This window comes from Rhipicephalus microplus, chromosome 4 (genome assembly GCF_043290135.1).
Source record: "Rhipicephalus microplus isolate Deutch F79 chromosome 4, USDA_Rmic, whole genome shotgun sequence".
Classification (NCBI taxonomy): Eukaryota; Metazoa; Arthropoda; class Arachnida; order Ixodida; family Ixodidae; genus Rhipicephalus; species Rhipicephalus microplus.
Window position 1 is genome coordinate 218,490,118 of NC_134703.1, and position 18,949 is coordinate 218,509,066.

Consider the following 18,949-nt stretch of genomic DNA (forward strand, 5'->3'; position numbering starts at 1 on the left):
TCCCTCGCCTCAAAACCTGCCCACCCCATATCGCCCTTTACAGCCTCGTTTGTCGTCTTCCCGTGAGCACCCAACGCGAGGCGTCCCACAGTCCTTTGATTTACATCCATTCCCGCTTGCACCTCTGCCCTCATGCACACCACTGAGTTCCCAAAAGTAAGCCCTGGAACCATTACACCCTTCCACAGACCTCGAAGCACCTCATACCTATTGTATCCCCACAACGCTCTGTGCTTCATTATTGCCGCATTCCTCTTTCCTTTTGCTGCCGAGGCTTTTTCCTGTACCTCCATGTATCTATCACTCTCATTTACCCATACTCCAAGGTACTTGTATTCACTTGCCCTCGGTATTTCTTGGCCTTGTATGGACACCGTCTGATCACAGGGATCATTGAATACCATCAAACCACACTTCGTTACACTGAATCCTAGTCCAAGAGCTTCACCTTCCCTTCCGCATATATTCGCCAGCTGCTGTATATCATCTCGACTGTCCGCAAATAAGACGATATCGTCCGCATAAAATAAACCTGGAAGCTTCTGCTCAATCATCATGCCGCCCTGTTTGTGTGACAGATTAAAACCAATGTTGCTACCTTCTAGCGCTTTTTCCATACTCACCATGTACAGCATGAATAACAGCGGGGACAAAGGACATCCCTGTCTCAGACCCCTGTTAACCTCAACGTTCTCTTTGCTACGCATTCCTTCCCACTCTATGCAAACTGTATTTTCTCGGTATATCTCCCTCAAAAGCTGTATACAGTCGTCGCCCATGCCCATTCCTTTCAATATATCCCACAAAATTTCCTGATACGAGGAAGCACTTCAAGCCAACACGAGAAAGACGTGTTCTTTTATTTATTATTTATTTATTTACTTTGTAAGTGATCGTAGGCCAAACTTTCTGCCTGCACGTTTTCGTTGGTCGTGATCTACCGCCGACGTGCATACGGAATTATATCGCACTGACTGTGGTCTGACCCGTTTCCCCAATGAACGCACGTGCGGCAGACCAAGTTTGGTGCGAGTATAAACGGTGTCGGCTCCAAAATGAATGCAGGCGTGAAAACTGTGAATAGCGAGCACGTTATTCTCGAGTGTCCAGTGTTGCAATGCCGCACGGTCCCATCGAGCAGACGACAACTGACCATGCTGACGACTGGGCTGGCCTAGGTTATCGTGAATAGAGCAGCATTGGAACTAGAACGCTGTGGGAAAACGAATGGGCGACTGAAGTTGTGGTGGTGCTAACAAAAAAAAAGCAGTACCTTAATGCGGTCACCATGCGCAGTCAAGGTGCTTTTAAATCTGGATGTCTACGACACTGTTTACCCATTTTAAAGTGACGCAACTATCATCATCATCATTATGGGCCTGCAGTAAGTCAAGTCGAGTCATTGGTCGAGTCAACATTCCAATACAACACTTCTCGCCATAGAGGAAGCTTCTCGCAGAAGCCCTCAAAGAATCGTAAGCATGCCAGGTGAGTGTCTTCTGTTAAATTTTCATATTGAAGTTGTAAGCCGCAAAGGTAAATAAATAAAAAAAGAGAGGACAGTTGATTTTCAGCCTCGCGCTGTATATCTTTACTGCTTATTCATGTATGTATGTACAAACCAACTGACTAGCCTAACAACGTGTTCTGGTGGTGGGTGTTCTTTGGTCTAGCCACCATTCTACTGTGCTCTGTGCTGTTCAAGATGGCTGAGAGCGCGGATCGCAAATTTCGGCGTGAAATTAATCGGCGCGTCAATGCTAGTTTTCAGCTTATTGACAGTGAGGCCGATGTCATAAATGACACGCGGTACGTTGACCGAGATTCCCGCAACGCCGAAAGAGAGAGCGACTTGCCCTCCGAGGCTTGTGCGGTCGACCTCGAAGACGGCCATCGTCGCCTTTGTGTTCATGACAGAGAACGGCCTTCGGCACACTCCTCGATCGTTCCAGAAACGGATGTGCCCCAAGGACACGTTTTGATTTCTGGCGACGCGTGCTACCCCAGCGGCTGCAGTGTTTCTGTGCCTCACGATCACACAGACTTCGAACGGCGTGCCTTCCATGACAGCAGCGCTGCGGCTTCGACTTCGGCGACCTCGCAGGTGAGGCAGAGGGATTCTTTCGAATTGGCACCGACTGGGAGTAACGAAGAGCAAGTTTGTGAACGCGGCAGTGTGGACAGCTTGCTGGCCTTTCGTGAGAGACTGCAAGCGTGGGCCTTACAATCTCGCGCATCGCACACTTCAGTTACATCGCTCTTGAGAGTACTACAGTCCCACGAATGCTTCAGCGCGCTCCCTTCAACTGCAAGGGCATTGTTACAGACGCCCAAGAAGTGCCTGGAAGTGTTGCAGCTGGCCGGCGGGAAATACCATCATTTCGGCCTCAGTGCAGGCCTACAGCGAGTGCTGCAAGATTGTGCAGAACTACCAAGAATTTTGAAGCTTAGCTTCAACATTGACGGTCTGCCGGTTTCAAAAAGTTCACGGGGCCAATTTTGGTGCATACTGGGACGCATAAGTAATTTGGAGGACAAAGCACCATTTATAGTGGGTGTTTTTTTCGGAAGCAGCAAGCCCAACAACGCGAATGATTTTTTGCGACCATTTGTTTGTGACATAAATGCTGCTATCACAACAGGGATTACCATTGGAGAAACTGCAATTCCTGTTAGCTTGTATGCCCTCATATGTGATGCACCAGCAAAGGCATTTGTATTATATGTCAGAAGCCACACAGGCTATTACAGCTGCACCAAATGTGACGTAAAAGGTGTCTACTGTGAGGGCAGGGTGTGCTTCCCAAACGTCAATGCTCGCAAGCGAACAGATGACAGCTTTCGCTTAAAAGTCCAGGAGGAGCATCACACAGGCGAAAGTATTCTTGAGGAACTTCCTTTTGACCTAGTGAAAGATATACCATTAGATTACATGCACCTTGTGTGCTTGGGTGTCATGAACAAGCTCTTGACACTGTGGGTACGTGGCCCAAAAGTGACCAGACTTGGAAGCAAAGTGCGTCTTGAGATGTCGGAAAAAAATTCTCAAATTGCACGGTGTGTTCCATGTGATTTTAGCCGAAAGCCGAGGAGCATTGCTGAACTTGATCGGTGGAAAGCGACTGAGTTTCGCTTTTTTCTTTTATATGGAGGACCCGTTGTTTTGTCATCACTGATTCCTGCACACATGTACAAGAACTTCTTAGCTTTACATGTGGGGATCTCTGTTCTTTCCACACCAGCTGCACCTGCAAGTGAGATAGAGTATGCCGGAAACATGCTCAAGTTTTTTATCCGGACATTCATAAGCATTTATGGCAAAGAGCATGTTTCACACAATGTGCATGGCCTGTGTCATTTGGCAGATGATGTTACACACCTTGGCCCCTTGGACTCATGGAGTGCCTTCCCATTTGAAAACCATATGTCCTCGTTAAAGAGAATGCTGAGAAAGCCAGACCTTCCCTTGGAGCAACTTTGCAACAGGCTTGCTGAGCAGGCACACCGTCCTCTGAGGCATAAGAAAACTGAAAGCCATGTCGTATTTGCTGCAGAGCATGCTGACGGGCCACTTGTTGCTCCATGCCGAGGCCCCGAGTTTAAAAAAGTAACATTGCCTGGCAATGTCATTCTTAGAGCTGAAAAGAGAAATGGGTGCTGTAGGCTAAGTGATGGGTCAATCGTCGTTATTGACAATTTTGCTCATCTCCCGTGCGGTGAGCCATGCATAATTGGAAGGAAGTTCCTCAAGTGTGAAGATTTTTATTCTCTGCCATGCCCTTCCTCCATACTGGGAATTTACTCAGTGTCTCAGCCTTCTAGTCTGCGGTATTGGCCTCTGAAGAACATCTCACAGAAATGCCTGAAAGTGTATTTGAAAAGGAAAAGCATTGTTTTCCCTCTTTTGCATGCTACAGTGCACATGTAATAAACTTTCACAACTGTGTCAGAATGTATACAGAATTTGAATTTGGCTTCTCTTTCTTTTGCAAGGTCAATACGTTGTCGTTCTCTTCCCAGAAGAGGATGATACATCTGGGATCATCCTCAAAAGTTGGCTGAAAGGCGACGGCTGCCTGTGGCCTCGACAAACTAAATATGTACATAGTTTGTTGAAGGCGAAAGCGACTCCAGGGGCTGACTGGATAGAAGTGCCTTGCACTGTTGTCCGAGAATTTGGTAAATTATTCCTTATTTATGCTGTTTTACTGCACGTTTTTCAGCGATTTGGTCAGCAATGAAGTAAAAGGTATGTAATAAACTGCAATTTCAGCATTGTAACTCTAATTGCCACTTTAGATCAAAGTAACTTCTTAAAAGTTTAGATGGGTTCGAGAATATCAGGAAAAGATATCAGAAGATGGCTTCGAAGAATATCAGAAGATAGCTTCGAGAATATCAGGAAAAAAAGAACAATTATGCGAAATCAAGTATCTCATATTTTGTGAATACTTGCATGTCAGCTGTCATTGCAGCAAAATTTAAATGATCCATTTTAATATCATGGGTGACTCTTAGTACCTGCTTGGTAATGACTTATGCAAAGGAATTGGAGTTCTACTTGTTATGTGTGACAGATCTGAGAAATGATCATGCTTATCATTTAATTAGTAGTTGTTGCCCTTCTTTCTGCAGATACATATGCCGAAGCACGGGCAAATCTGCCAAGGGTAGAAAATGGATCCAACTTGGACGGCGAGGCAGAACTTGGGAAAGGCAGAAGAAAAAAAAATAAGAGATCCTATGAGTCTGAAGATGATGAAGGGGCACCATCACCTCCAGCTTCAATGATAAGACGTATAACACCATTTTTGAACTTTACGTAAAGTGAACTGCTTGTACTTATGTTTTTTAATAGTATTGAATCTTTTTACATCCTGCAATGCCTATTTTACAATGATAGCCCCACGGAATTGCTCACACTGTTTTCTGTTATCTACCGCCAAAAGTGCTTCATCTCAGTGTCAACTCTGCATGCGTATTCAGGTCCTAAAAAGGCATCACTGAGCATGCTAACAAAATAACTGAAGCCATGTAGGCACAAATTTCTAAAACCGACAATAATGTGCAGAGAAGCCATAAACAACTGTGTGCTTGTTTTGCTGTGTTTAGTAGCACTTCTCATTTTCAATGTTATCTCAGCTTTTGCCATTTTATATGTTGCAATTCAGCGCTATTACTTCATGAACACGTCTTTACAGAATACGTGCGTCAACTCATGCGAATTTCGCAAACTATCCTGATGAGGCTAGAGCAGCTGGGACGACAGGTTGATGCCATGCAGCAGCACCTTTTCAACACAACAGTGAGGCTTCAAGATGAGACAAATGATGATGTGGTTTTGACACCGGTCAAGGATATTGACCAATTTCTAAGTCTTGAGGGGAGACTTGCTGCTGATGGCAACATTAAGCTAAAGCTTGTACGTCATTCATTATATTTTTCTATAATTTTTTTTTCTAGTCACTGCATTAAGCTACTCTTCTAAAAAAAATAATGACCTCAAAACTTTACAGATACAGCAGCTTGCTGGCCTTGGTGGCTCAACTTTTGGGGCAGCAGCCAGGAGGATGCTGGAGCTTCTGCTAAGCCTTGAGGTTGCTGTGCAGTTCAGCTGGGCAGGCCAAAAAGGCAAAAGGAAGTTTGTGGATCTAGGTGTCACAGATGTCATTTGCAGTGAGTAATTTGTTTCACAACACCATGTGCTGCAAGAGCCGTGTTTGAGTACAGACATTTCTAAGTCTGTTATCCACATTATCTTTCATTTGAAGTCAATAGCAAAAGAACAATCTTTTCATGAAAGCATTAAATTTTTTAGGATGCTTGCTAATTAAAATTATGTGCTTAAACGTGGAAAATTTTTAGCATGAAATATCTGTTGTCAGTAAGAAACCCTGCAGCTTCTTCAAGCACACTAGTATACTTGCATGGCACACATACGCAAGCATTCACTACTTGCAGAAGTTATTATCAGGTAGCACTACTAGGCATTCTTAACTGTAGTGGAAATCTTATGTACAGATGAAAACTAACAGATGGAAGCTCATAGTGATCACTGAGGATCTCTAAACAGGAATAAGTACCTAAGACAAGCTGGTCAACATTTTCATACATGGACGTATTTTCGTCAAAGGCGCCTCATCATTCTTTGCATGCTAGGTTTCAAAAAAGTTACAATGATGTCTTCTTCGTGGTGTTCTTCTTGTAATGCAACACATAGTGTCAATGTCAGTACTCTTGAAATTAACATGGGGAAGGATGGCAAGGACCTTTAATGATGATGTGCCCACCTATCAAAATGTCGATCATGCTGACTAGAGGTACTTCTTCAAACAACCTATGTAGCATTATATTAATGTATTATGTTTGTGTAATTCCTGTTTTATGAACTTTGTACTTTTTCAGAGGCCGTGAGGCGAAATTTTCCGGAAACAAAAAAAAATGACATCGAGTGTGTGATTAAAGTGTGGCTTCGGCATGCTGGGGAAAAGCTCCAGAAGCAGCGCTTAAGAACTTCTCGCACTCACCATGAGGGTGAGTTTTATTATCTGTGCTGTTGAAGCTATCATAACATATGATACTTTTGCTGTTATAGTTTAAATAATTTTCTTGCCTTACTCGAATTTTGATGTGTATGCAAGCATGAACTATATAAATCATTTTCACCATTATATAATGGCTAGTTCGTACCTGCACATTATGGTAATATAATTTTCATTTTATGCTTTCAAATCTGGCATGCTGTTATTGTCTTAATATTCTTATTGATACTCTAAATTCACTTGTGCTTCAAGATATGCTGCTTTCTATTACTACAGAATGTCTTCAAAGTGTCGCGTTGTCAAGCCCATCGGATGAAGACCTCTGAAGGCACAGGGCAAGAAGTCTCATCTAGTGAAAACTGCCAAGTTTCATTCCTGAAAATAAACATGTTTTCTGTGCATTGCTGTTTTTATTGCTATACTTGAAGAAATTGTTACTGAAACCTCACAGGCAGTGCTTTAAAGAGTGTGCATGTTCAGGCACTTTTGATTGATCAGTTGTCATTTCAGCGCTCCAAAAGAAGAATTAGAGCAACTTTTCGTAAGGTCTGATGAGTGCCTAGGTCTTGTATGCTTCGTCCTCAAAAAGTACTAGACTCATCATAATGTGCTCTTTTCTGGATGCCCTGAGGACGATCTGAGGCCGGACAAACGGACTGGTTTAGGACCACTTGAGGTTCATTTGAGGGCTTCCTCAGGTCATACTTTCGTACGGTGTAGGTCATCCTCAGGACAACCTCAGGTTGTCGGAGCGTTGTCTGGGACGTTGTCGTATGCCCCAGTGATGTCTAGAAAAGCCACGTACAAGGGCCTATTCTCTATTTTGGATATTTCTATACACTGAGTGAGAACAAACAGGTTATCGTCTAACCGCCTGTCGACTCGAAATCCGTTCTGAAGTTCTCCCAAAATATCGTTATGTTCGGCCCATGTTTCTATTTTCATTTTTACTGCTTGCATCGCCATCCTGTATAGTACCGATGTAATGGTTAGTGGTCTATACGAGCGAATCTTGTCCTTTTCTCCCTTGCCTTTATAGATTAAGTTCATTCTACTTTGTCGCCAACTGTCCGGTATTTGTCCGTCCTTTAAGCTATTTTCTACTGCTTTTAACAATGCTTCTTTAGTGTTATGTCCTAGTTCGTTAATGAGGCTAACGGGAATCCCATCTAAACCCGCGGCAGTGCGCTTTGGAATTTTTCCTTCGGCCTTTTTCCAGTTGAAATTATCAAGTACTAGCTCTTCCTCTGTTGCTTTCTCCGCCACACTTTTACTCACCGGGGAGATCCCCTGGACGCTCTTTTGAAACGAATCGGCTGTTACCTTTTGGATGTAACCTAGCGCTTCGTACCCTTCCAATTGATTTCCTCCATCATCTAGAATATGTTGTTGCGTTGTGACAGACTTCCTACCTAGCGCCTTTATGTGGCTCCAAAAAATCCTAGGCGCGGCCTCCTTTTTTTCGTGTATCTCTGTCATCCAGCGTTCACTTTCACCTTTAATTTTTGCCTCTACCAATTTCTGTACAAGGGATTTTTTCTCTAAATATATTTCCCATATTTTCTTGACTTCGTCCTGCGGCCGCTTCTCCTTTTTTGCCTTTCTATGCTCCCGTGAGGCTTCGCGTCGCTTCTCGATCGCCTCCCGGATTTCCTTGTTCCACCAACTTTTTGGCTTCCTTTTTCCTTTCCAGCAAACAGTTTTCTTCTCTTTCCCTATCTCCTTCGTCATTAGATGTAACAGCTCACTATACTCCCAGTCCTTGCCTGGTATTTCGCCTACTTCTTCCTCGACTCTTGCGGCTATATTTATTATTTGTTTGTCATTTAAATACGAGCTGCCAGACTTTGATTCCATGCTCATATTTTCAGTTTCGTATCCCATTTGTAATGTTATTCGTTTATGGTCACTACCCAAGCTGTTAATGCCTTCCTCGTCTACCCTCATTTCTGTCAGTTTGTGGTAAATTCCTTCAGTCATGAGACAATAATCAATACTTGATTGCTTGTTTCCGACTTCCCATGTGATCTGGCCGTCACATTTAGGCCCCGTGTTAACTATCTCCAGACTATGTTGCTCGCAAAGATCTAGTAATAACTTCCCATTGGTGTCTGAATATCCGTCAAGGTCATGTATGTGGGCATTCATGTCCCCTAGAAGGATGATTTCGGCCCCATTACCAAATTCCTTAATATCCGCACTCATGCAATCCACTATCTCCTGATTCTTTTCTCTGCAGTTATTCCCCGTCCACAAGTAGGCTACCCCTAGCCACGTTTCCTTTCCACCTACTGTGCCCCGAACCCAGAGGTGCTCTGAACACGTCTGTTTCACTCTAACCCATTTGGCTCCGCGGTGAATTAGCATTCCTACACCCCCACCTTTCCTTTCCGATATGGTCCTGTTACACCCTTCCCAAACATAATTTTTAATATGTGGTGGCTCTTCCAAGTCTCTAAGGTGTGTTTCTGTAACCGCATACACGCCTATCTGTTCTTTGTTTAACTGCTCCTCAATCTCTAACCATTTTGCCTTCTTTCTGCCACCCTGCATGTGGCAGAAAGATCGCAGCGCCAGAGTGCCCTCTAGTTAATTTTTGGAAACTTTATGGTGTGAAAAAGCCAAGACGGGTAGGTGTTTTGTGGCCAAGGCAATCCGTTGCTTGATACAATGGTAGCATGGTTAGGTTGGGTTAGTTTGTGTAATTTATGGTATCACCGTGTTGTCTGTGAGTCAGATAACTCTGCCTAAAAACGCTGAACATTAACAAGAATTTTAAAAATAATATATCGTATTGCGCACGACCGGAATAGGAGCGCGCGCGAGGTGGGCAGCGTTGCATACTGCGTTCGTGCCTTTCAAAAGTGTTTCGTTCGTAGTGATGGCATCGTTTGACTAGAAGGAATGTTTGCAAGAGCATGATGCACCACCGAGACGATGAGGTACGTTTGGCAAAATGTTCATGCACTTCAGTGTTTCCTTTTTGGCAAGCACATCTCTACCGTTGTCCGCAGCATTGTTGAGATTTCTGTCTTAAACGGGTAATGTAGTGCAGAAGCTGGGGACGGTCGCTTACGTGTGGCAGCCCCAGCATACCTTATCGTCTTGTGAAGTGGCTGCATTGACAGTGAAACTTGATTGAGGCCCTGTTTGTCGTGTCTTTTCTCTTTGTGTGTTTGTGCTGTAGCCTTTACGTCTGCGATTTACATAAAAAATGCACTCGTTTAGCACCATTGGCGAATTGTTCATTCGCCCTATGAAAGGCTTGTAAATGTTTTGTACTGTTTCGAGTGGCCACGAAATTGCTTCTGCATTTTCAAGATAGTCTGCAAGCAACCTTTCAAACGGGTAAATAATCAGCTAGGGGCATCCGTCCCCTTTTCGCCGTTCATTCGCACTTACCCCTCTCGTAACCGGGCTTTTCTGCAGAAACTCCATATTTATCGTGTAACTAATGCTGTTGGAATAAACCATCAGCAGCGCTACAATCTAGAAATGCGAAAAATAGTTCATTTGTGAGCTGCGTCGCCTTTTTGTTCAGTTTGCCCCATAACATCGCAATAACCTAAACTCAGGCTTGTTCACGTTAATAATTCAATTTCAATAATGTGACAGAAAGTCACCATGTTTGTGCAGCTTTTCACTGTCTTGACAGCTAATTCCAAAAAGGTTTTATTTCTACTGATATTTCACCATCTTTCATAAAACACTTAGTGCAAGTCTTTTGAATCCCAGGTATTTGATTGCAAACAGTGGGGAGGTTTGACAAGGGCTGACACAATTCTGTTGACGGGATCAAACTGTTCGAAAGCTCCACAGTTTTTTCTGCACTAATGGAGTTTTTTCTGGAAAGATGTGCTCATTTTTAGAGCTTGGCGGCTGTTTTGTGTGGCCTCTTTTGTGTCCCATTTATGCTGTTTAGAATAACTGTGTGTACAGGCACTCCAGATAATTTAAAATGCTAAACATGCAGCCGCTCCCTGGCGGCGTCCACAGGCAAGGCCTCTGCAGTCAAGCATGTGTACCTCCCTAGTGTATCCAGATTGGCCTTCTCTAAAAGGGTAGTACTGGGTGCTTTTTAGAGATAGCTAGGGGCCTTTAACACTCCATAGTTTATAGATATTCCTCAAGGCATGCACTTGCAATTATCTCCCTCCATTCTGGGAGACTGCATGCGAGTAGGATGGAATAGCTACAAATGGCCTTCTGTACACCCTGTTATTCTGTTTAGTCCTTGCTTTAAGTATTTTCTGATCAGTGTTTCTACCTGCTTGGTTTATCAAGGACAATTTGTTCTATTACATGACTACTCTACTTACAGTTTTGTCTGCGATGCCGCCTGTAAAGCATGCTACAAAAAATTAAGGTGACATGTTCGGGAAAGCAAATTTCATTCAGAGCGAGTGATTTCATACATACTATAAGAGCTTCGTACGACTATAGAGTTTTTCATTTGCTCACCACACTTCGTGGTTCATGTATTTCTACAACAATCAGTTACAAAATTTGCGGGCTTGGTAACGAGTTTTAACTTTCACATTTTTTTTCACATTTTAATGTCTTTCTCCTTTAGTGTTGCGATAAACATTACATTATACTATTGTGCACCACAGCCATGTTTATATAGTCATTTTCTTGAGGTTGCAAGAACCATTGTTTTTATGTATAGCATTTTATTAAGACATTTCTGCTTTCTAAATGCATTAGTTTTATGTTTATATAAATATCATGTTTGTAAGTGTTATGTTGTAAGTGTTATCATGTTGTAAGCGTTCGTGCCTTTCAAAAGTGTAAGCGTTCGTGCCTTTCAATACTGCTTCTGCCAAACGGAAGGTGACAGAAGCAGTATCGGCCAAATGGAGTTTTAAAAGGAGTGAGCTCTTAGCTCTTGCGGCTCTGCAGCGAGTTTCACTTGGTGGAAACTTGCTGTTGCGTCCAGCTTAGAGAACACCGTTGCATCTCCAATAAGTCTGAGGACCTGTTGGCGTTCTCAAAGTACGAGTAACACAAAGACAATTATCCCCAGACACTTCAGAGACCACCACGAGTGAGAACACCATGGCGTTGGACTGTCAACGCGGTGAATCACTCCATCACTCTCGAGCTTGTTCAGCTCACGCCTCACGGTTTCATCTAATAGGATGAGAACGCGACGAGGAAGGCTGAGGGAGAATGGTGCGGCATCGGGCTTCAAGTGAATTCGATATTCGTCCTTGAGGGTGCCAAGTCCACGGAACAGTTCAGGATGAAGTAAATCTTCAGGTGCTTCTACCCCGCCAAGGAATTGCAATTCATCGAGGGCCTGTATAGCCGGCAGTCCCAGAAGAGGGACAGAGAGCGATTCACTGACGAAGAGCCGCTGCGAGGACGTCTTCCCGCACCAGCTTAGTCGAGCCGTATATGAACCAAACACCCGCAACGATTGACCTCTGGGTCCGGTCAGTACAGTGTCAACCTCATTCTGCTTGACTGGAAGCTTGGGGAAGTCAGCGGGTATGGCGGAGACCTCGGCTCCGGAGTCAACTTTAAATTGTGACGTGTAGTCGTCCACGGTGACATCCACTAATAAAGACTTGGTCCTCGCCCGGACGCTACTCAGGTGAATGGATCCGACTTTGTGCTTTGATTTCCGCGAGCGACAAACTTCCACGAAGTGCCCCTTTTTTCTGCAAAAATTGCAGAGCGAACTGCATGCCGGGCATTGTGTACGAGGATGAGACTCTCCACCACAGAATCCGCAGGTGGGCGTCTCTGCATTGTGAGGGTCGAAAGAAGGCTTTGCGTTCCGGTGATAGCGAGCAGACTTCTGCGTCTTTGTAGTGTCCATGGGCGAAGAGCTGCCAGCCTGCAACTGCCGCTTTTCTTTTTCCGCATCTTCCGCCTGACGTGCTTGCATCCAAGCTTCTTTGAGAGTGAGCTTAGCGTTTTTGCATAGCTGGTCTGAAAGGCGTGAGTTGCGCAAGCTGACGACGAATCCATCACGTAGTAGTCTTTTTTCAACTTGCGCTGAAGGATAGGTGCAGTGTTTCACCTACCTGCATAATTCTACATAATACACGTTGACGCTCTCGCTTGACTGCTGCACGCATCTGTAGAGCTCATTACTAAATTGAACGAAGTAATTGGTAAAACCGTCAAGAGTCTTGTATGAAGTGAGGGACGCAGCATTGAGAAAGAATGTATCGAGGAGCGGACGTGCTTGGGAGCCCATGCAATATAAGAGCGAAGGCACCTGTGTTTCTTCCGGTGCATTCTTGAGTCCCGAGATGGCAGCGCAGTCCTCAAACCGGCTTTTCCACGTAAGCCAGGTGCCAGCGTTCTCGAAGTCAAATAGTTTGGGCTGGACTGCTCGGTAGACAAGCAAAGACAATGGCTAACTAAGCTCAACATCGGGTCTGCATCCCATGTAGTGTTGACAGTTCACCGGGGACGCTAACCAAGGCAAAGCCTTAGCATCTGAGGAGCCCGAAGAAAGACAGCCAGTCCACATTAAACCGAAGCAACAACCCCCTTTATTCTTCTTAGCCCAAACGCTTCACCGCTAGGAGGGGGTGCCACAAATCACCACAATAGTAGCGACCTCTACATTTGCAACAATGCAGTTCTGTTGAGAGCACTGTAAGCAGTTTTCTGCGGTCTAAAATGAACTTGCAAATTCTATGCTGTATTCAATGCTATATTCTAAAAAACAAAAGGGGTTCTCGGGAAAGCTGGAACGTCTGTGAGGGGTCTTTCATAATCATATCGGGATTTCGGCACTTAGAACTGCCTTATTTGAACTGCTGTCACATGGATCGACGATTAAGAGGGAAAATTGCTCATGTTCACAGGAGCCTTGGCTACCAATTGGCAACGTTTTATGAGTGCTTTAAGAAAAAGGGCTACTGTTGGGTTGAAATGAAAATAAGGAAGAAGTGCTCGTGCAAGCTTGAATAGATGAAACTCCTCTATGGCCCTTACTCTAAGAGAAAGACAACAAAGGGCGCTCCTTTTGGGGTAGTCCTGACTTGCCTCATATTCTTTAAAGGGGCTTGCTAATCTTCTTGTGGGTCGCTCAGAAAAACACGTGCGGGCACATTCGTGGGCAAGTAAATGTCTTGAATGGTGTTGACACCGTTGTTGTCTGTCATGACGATGAACTACAACAAAGCACAGCCGTTAGGAAAAATTGGCCTCGCAAACTATTTTCATGGTTGTACTGATGATGAATGCGTTTAGCTGACGAAGGCATTGATTATGATAAGTGGTGATAATGATAATGAGTAATGCATTGAAGCACAGCTAGTGAAGTTCCCGTGTACGACAGAAACTGATTTAGTGTTACTGGCATTCCCAGTGTGGACACTTGAAAGCAAATTTTTTTCTGTCTTGCGCCTGTAATGTTGTTGTCCAGAGAGGTGTGCTTGCACAACTACCATGCGATGCAAAGTGTTAACCTTGTTCATTCCATCTTTTACAAGCCAGTCACGAACACTGTTGGCAGCTATATCCCAAACCACCATCATGCCGCCAATATTACCTCTTATCTGCTAAAGGATTAGGCCCATTGCACAAATGAGGTGTCTTACCGTCGTATGCTGGGTGGCACCTTTGTGTATCCCTTCAGTTGCAATGGCTGCCACTTTGTTTGCAGGGACTGAATCAACTTCAAGCTCTTCCTTTGTTTTGGTGAGCTGCCATTTCAGTTGCTTTGCGTAAGGCCACAGCTCTTTCCAGTGATAATTTCTCTCCTCTGATTGACGACGTTATGTAAAACAAATGTCGCATAAATGGATGAGGAGCAAATTCTTGATATTGTCTTGCAGCATGTATATGCCCATTGTGGATGGGCAGGGAAGTTTTTTAGCACATGGCACAGGAGTGACATAGAAATTGAAACTATTACCAATATTACACCCTGCAAGTATCTCAAGTTTTTGTCTAAAAAAGCCTTTCTAATTTGGCATATGCTTCTTAGAAGTTTTCCCTCTGAGCTGCACGTGCCCTAGCGGCGACATAGTGGGGTTTGGCGAGAACTCAGCCCAGCCCACGGTGTAAGATACAAACACTTTAGGTTGGACCACTTCTCGGCATTCCTATAGGGCGTGATCAAACAAATAAAGTAACAGAGACGCGCGTCCGTCGGGCCGCTGCCGGCAGCGCACCTATCGGCAAGACAGCGCAACTTGAAAATAGAAAAAAAAACCGCACTGTTGCTATACACTCCGTGCGGGACCTATAGGGGGCACCTTGAAAGGCGTGCGCAGCGCCACTTGTGGTGTGGTGGGCACGCAACGTTGAGAGTCATAGCAGACAGCAGCGCCTAATTGCTTTGATAGCTATGGGTGCATAAGCGCCTGTGGCAGGTGGGGGTAGTGCGTGCTTCGAGCAGAATTTAAAGATATCACGAGGTTACAATTTTCCGCGATGCCACCATGAATAAATGGGAAAAGCTTCACGAAAGGGGCCTTGTTTTTTGCGTTAGTGAGTGCTTTGCTGCCCGTTGCCAGGAATGACGGCTAAATGCGTGTGTCAGGTGTGCGTAATGCATAAGGCTTGCTGCATAACTATCACAGCAAGCTGTCATTTTTTCGAACTTAAATTATTATCGGTGCTTGCCCACTGCCCGCGTACTTGGAAATTCTCGGAGTGTTTAGAAATATCAGTGGCTCCACGGCCACTTGCCGTGGAAACTGGCGTGCTCGTTGATTGATTGATTAATATGTGGTGTTTAACGTCCCAAAACCACCATATAATTATGAGACACCATAGTGGAGGGCTCCGGAAATTTCGACCACCTGGGGTTCTTGAACGTGCACCTGACGTGCTTGTTTGTTGCGGCGTCGTGCCACGGCGATTTGCAGCCACCGAGTCTCACGAAGTGCTTTGTTTGAAATTGTCGCGGCATCATCGTCGCTCATTATGATCATAATCTTTACCTCGCCACTCGCGCAGCTCATGCTAAGTGCTTGAGGCGCGGGCGAGAAAAAGAACGCCAGATTTAGTTCAGAGAGGACGGCGCATGCCCCGTTTTGCCTTTCGCTTCCCCTTGTAGAGTGCTGACGGCGACGGCATGGTCACTTGACCACCGTCACGTGTCTCTCATTCACTCTCACTTCTTGCATTGTTTAGGTTGCTTTCCGAAACAAACATCGACATGCACATCCGTTGCTACAGCATTCGCAAAGCATCGTTTCTTGCCATGTATAGTTCTGCTATACTCTATGCCCTGCATCATTTCTTCCTAACGTACAGATTGTTTAACAGTCAAAGAAAATGGCTTTTGAATGAACCAAATCCGAAAGTTGGGATTCAATTCATTACTTCTGGCGGTTATTTACTTTGGAGCTACAGCACAGTAGCGTTTGGGATGCCATATGCGATTTGCTACACAAGACGAAACGAATTGAATTGTGAGGCTATGTAAGTGAAACCTATTCTTCAACGACATGATGCTTTTTTGTGAATTAAGCTAATTAGTTATATTGAAAATTATTCATTGCTAAAGACTTTGAGATTTTTAAACAAAATCATTTATATAACAAGGCATCACCCATTTCATAGCCGATGCCCCATGGTGCTTTGCGCCAGTTTAATAAGGACCAACCAACCGACGTACTAGCTTGATTCTATCAAGTGTGCATACGCTGCTGGATGGCTACTTGTGTTTACGGTTAAATGCTATGTAATTCAATTCGCCCCTTCACTGATGGACCCATCAACTCAGGAAAGCACTAATTGACCTCGCATTGCATTCGTCAAAACTGCGAACGGTGCGCGGCGAGGTAGTAATTATTAAGGTTCATTGAAATGTCCCATCAGTCTTGATCTGAAATAAAATTTCTTGCATGCGTTTCTTTTCTCACCAGCTCTACGGCAGCAAGAACATCACGCAAGATCATCGCACCCGGAGAGGTTGTCTCAGACCAATTCAAGCACGCATCGGCAGAATGTGAAACAGCAGAGGAAATGAGAACTAAACACTTTTTACGTCCCACAGCTGTGATCGACTTATTTTACTGCCCAATAAAGCAGGAACAAGTCAAGAAACTCTGAATCTTTGTTCCCGCAGGACATGGCGTGTACCTGTTGGTACTATCGACTACGCAGCAGTTTATGATTCAGATAAACTATGTGCTAGCGAACCTTGGCGGAGTGTTTTGTTCTGCTCGGGCTCTCAACTTTTGTCCTCTCTGACGGCCGCGCGGTGCCGTGCCATTCTCAGTGCTCGGAGTCTATAGCAACAAGTGAGGCTGCTGGCAACGCCAGTGTTCCGAATGTGTCGTGTTTTTCACTCGCAAAAAACAAATCATTCGGCCGCTTCAGTCACTAGCGTGCCTTTGGCGTGTTTCATCATTCCCGTTTGTGAAATGAACTTGTGATGTGGTGAGCAGCCATGAATGAAATCTGCTGAAAGAAGACGTTCAAACAGTGAGTGAATATGAAAAGAAAGTGCTTCGTTAGCGGTTGCCGATCAAGTTACCCTATGTGCCAAGAATATGTAATAGTATCTAATAGTCCTTCTGATCCCGAGCGCCTCAAAGCATGCACTCAAGCAGTTTTTAGGAAGGGCCATCCGCTCAGCACAAAGAATGCAATATGCAGCAAACATTTCACAGATGAGATGATTCGTCGTGAATGTGAATGTATAATTTTTTCTGTAGGACCATTTGTTTTATGTTTATGCAGCATAATGATGTGCATAATAAAACGTGTTTTTTTTTGGTGCAAGTGTAATGAGCTTTTTTTTTACATTATTACATTGTGCATTCACTGCTTGTTGTGAGCAAGTTTCTATTGGCATTCCTGAAAAAGTCTGCCGGTTGTTCAATGAAGAAAAAAAATTACTGTAACTTTTTTTCCATGCATGGTAAGAAGGGAGGGTGAAATGAGCGAAAAGATATGTGCAGGGTCCCCTGTAAACTTGTCTCCAAGCAGGCAATCACACGGTTGTAAATTTTTCGCCATATAGTTATCATTAGAGCCATGAAAATAGAATTTGGCGTGACACTGGACGGTATCTATGTAATGCACGGCAACAAATTGGTCAAGTTATCTAAGTGGTTGCTTCTCTTTTCACGAGCAGTCACGTCTTATTCAAGTTCTGCTTTGCTCGTCAAAACAATGTGCGTCCCCCCACGCTGTTCGTGCACTTCGCAGATCCAGTTTGCCGATACAAACTAGTGCATTTAAATAAAGAACCGATTAATACAAAATTTTAAAAAGCATGTCAGTTACGTGCGTATCTGTTGTGCCCCAAGCAGTATTAAGTTCACAGGACGTGCGAAAACCACTTCAAATATTGGCATGCGTACCATTGTGAGGCATGTAGATAGTGCACTCCACATGACTCAAGCACCCGTCATGCTTGCAGACAGCAATAATCACTTTTCACTCTTCGGCACGAACAATGCTCATGTGCCATTTAATTTAATTTTCCCAACGTAGGAGCGGCCCGCGATCCTGCCCCTATAAAACGGGGGTGGAATCCTTCAGGACCCCAATAAAAGTTTTTCATCCATCCATCCATCCTGTGAAGGACTGGTTATTATAACAACGCCTCTTTCTGTCTTCAAGTTGTGTCTATTCACCAATAGGCATGCTGCCCGCAGCGGTCCGATGGATGCGCGTTGCTGTTGCTTTATCTAGTCGATGGCGTCTCGCGAGTGTCTACACTTAAACTGTTTGTATCTTACACTGTGGCCCAATCTTATTGCTTGGACACGAGAACTTGAGGAGGCGAAACTGGGATGTGCAGGTGCCTATGGAGCGCTGCCTGCTGGGCAGCCAGGTGGTGCGGCTGCCGCAGGTGCTGTGTGAGCAGGAGGCCTTGCTGCGTGCTGTCCTCAGCATTGACACTTGGAACAATGTCCTCTCCGAGGCACACAAACTGCGGCTCATGGTAAGTGTTGATTCAATGGCAGATGCAGCTGCTGCGGAAGTGAGCAGTGCAAAAAAGCTGTGTCTGTGCCATTTGTTATGTTTTAACTGCTGGCTGTGTGCTCTTGATAACTTAACCATGTAAAAGAATGCAGCTTTTGATGGTGGTGAGAGTCCAAGAGTGAAAGCAGCATTGATAGGAGCTTAATACCAGGCATTTAACATGCATCTCAAAAAGCTGTGTCTGTGCCATTTGTTATGTTTTAACTGCTGTTTGTGTGCTCTGGATAAATTCTCCAGGCAAAAGAATGCAGCTTTTGATGGTGGTGAGAGTCTAAGAGGGACAGCATTGATAGGAGCTTAATATTAGGCATCTAACATGCATCTCAGGGGGTCGACCAGCCAGATACACTTAATGAGCATGCACACACGGCTCACAGGAGAAGGCATAAAACACAGATGTCTTTGTATAAGTCGTGCATCCAAATATGTAACAACTTGCCCATGTCGAGATGGCTGTGTAAAACTTGGATATAATGAACTTTCAA

General features: G+C 44.5%; 2 protein-coding genes across 12 annotated transcripts in view; both read left to right on the forward strand.

Moving 5' to 3' along the window:
• The first annotated feature begins 1,342 nt into the window (after positions 1-1,342).
• Positions 1,343-6,943, forward strand: LOC142813832 (uncharacterized). 3 transcript variants are annotated; one of them, XM_075891789.1, is made up of 6 exons: positions 1,343-1,488; positions 3,994-4,179; positions 4,636-5,422; positions 5,517-5,676; positions 6,406-6,534; positions 6,819-6,943. In XM_075891789.1, the coding sequence occupies exons 3-6, from the start codon at positions 5,219-5,221 to the stop codon at positions 6,866-6,868; spliced, it is 543 nt and encodes a 180-aa protein (XP_075747904.1). In that variant the 5' UTR covers positions 1,343-1,488; positions 3,994-4,179; positions 4,636-5,218; the 3' UTR covers positions 6,869-6,943. The 3 variants fall into 3 exon arrangements, with proteins under 3 accessions (XP_075747904.1, XP_075747903.1, XP_075747902.1); XM_075891788.1 differs by lacking the exon at positions 1,343-1,488 and adding an exon at positions 2,086-2,104 and having other exon boundaries at positions 3,994-5,422; XM_075891787.1 differs by lacking the exon at positions 1,343-1,488 and having other exon boundaries at positions 2,189-5,422.
• A 2,017-nt stretch (positions 6,944-8,960) lies between these two features.
• The window catches only part of LOC119172487 (nuclear factor related to kappa-B-binding protein), a 608,836-nt gene continuing 598,847 nt past the window's right edge, over positions 8,961-18,949 (forward strand). For 6 of the 9 annotated variants that reach the window (XM_075891781.1, XM_075891778.1, XM_075891780.1 and 3 more), the window contains exons 1-2: positions 14,139-14,210; positions 18,280-18,423. In XM_075891781.1, the coding sequence (XP_075747896.1) occupies positions 14,154-14,210; positions 18,280-18,423 (201 nt within the window). In that variant the 5' untranslated portion in view covers positions 14,139-14,153. Of the gene's footprint in view, positions 9,003-9,185; positions 9,485-14,138; positions 14,211-18,279; positions 18,424-18,949 lie in introns of those variants that run through there. The other 3 variants (XM_037423606.2, XM_075891784.1, XM_075891782.1) reach the window with 2 other exon arrangements.

Coding starts and splice junctions, on each gene's coding strand:
- LOC142813832 (XM_075891789.1), top strand. CDS start 5,219: ATGCGAATTTCGCAAACTATCCTGATGAGGCTAGAGCAGCTGGGACGA. Junction 5,423..5,516: donor GCAACATTAAGCTAAAGCTT/GTACGTCATTCA, acceptor AAAACTTTACAG/ATACAGCAGCTTGCTGGCCT. Junction 6,535..6,818: donor TTCTCGCACTCACCATGAGG/GTGAGTTTTATT, acceptor CTATTACTACAG/AATGTCTTCAAAGTGTCGCG.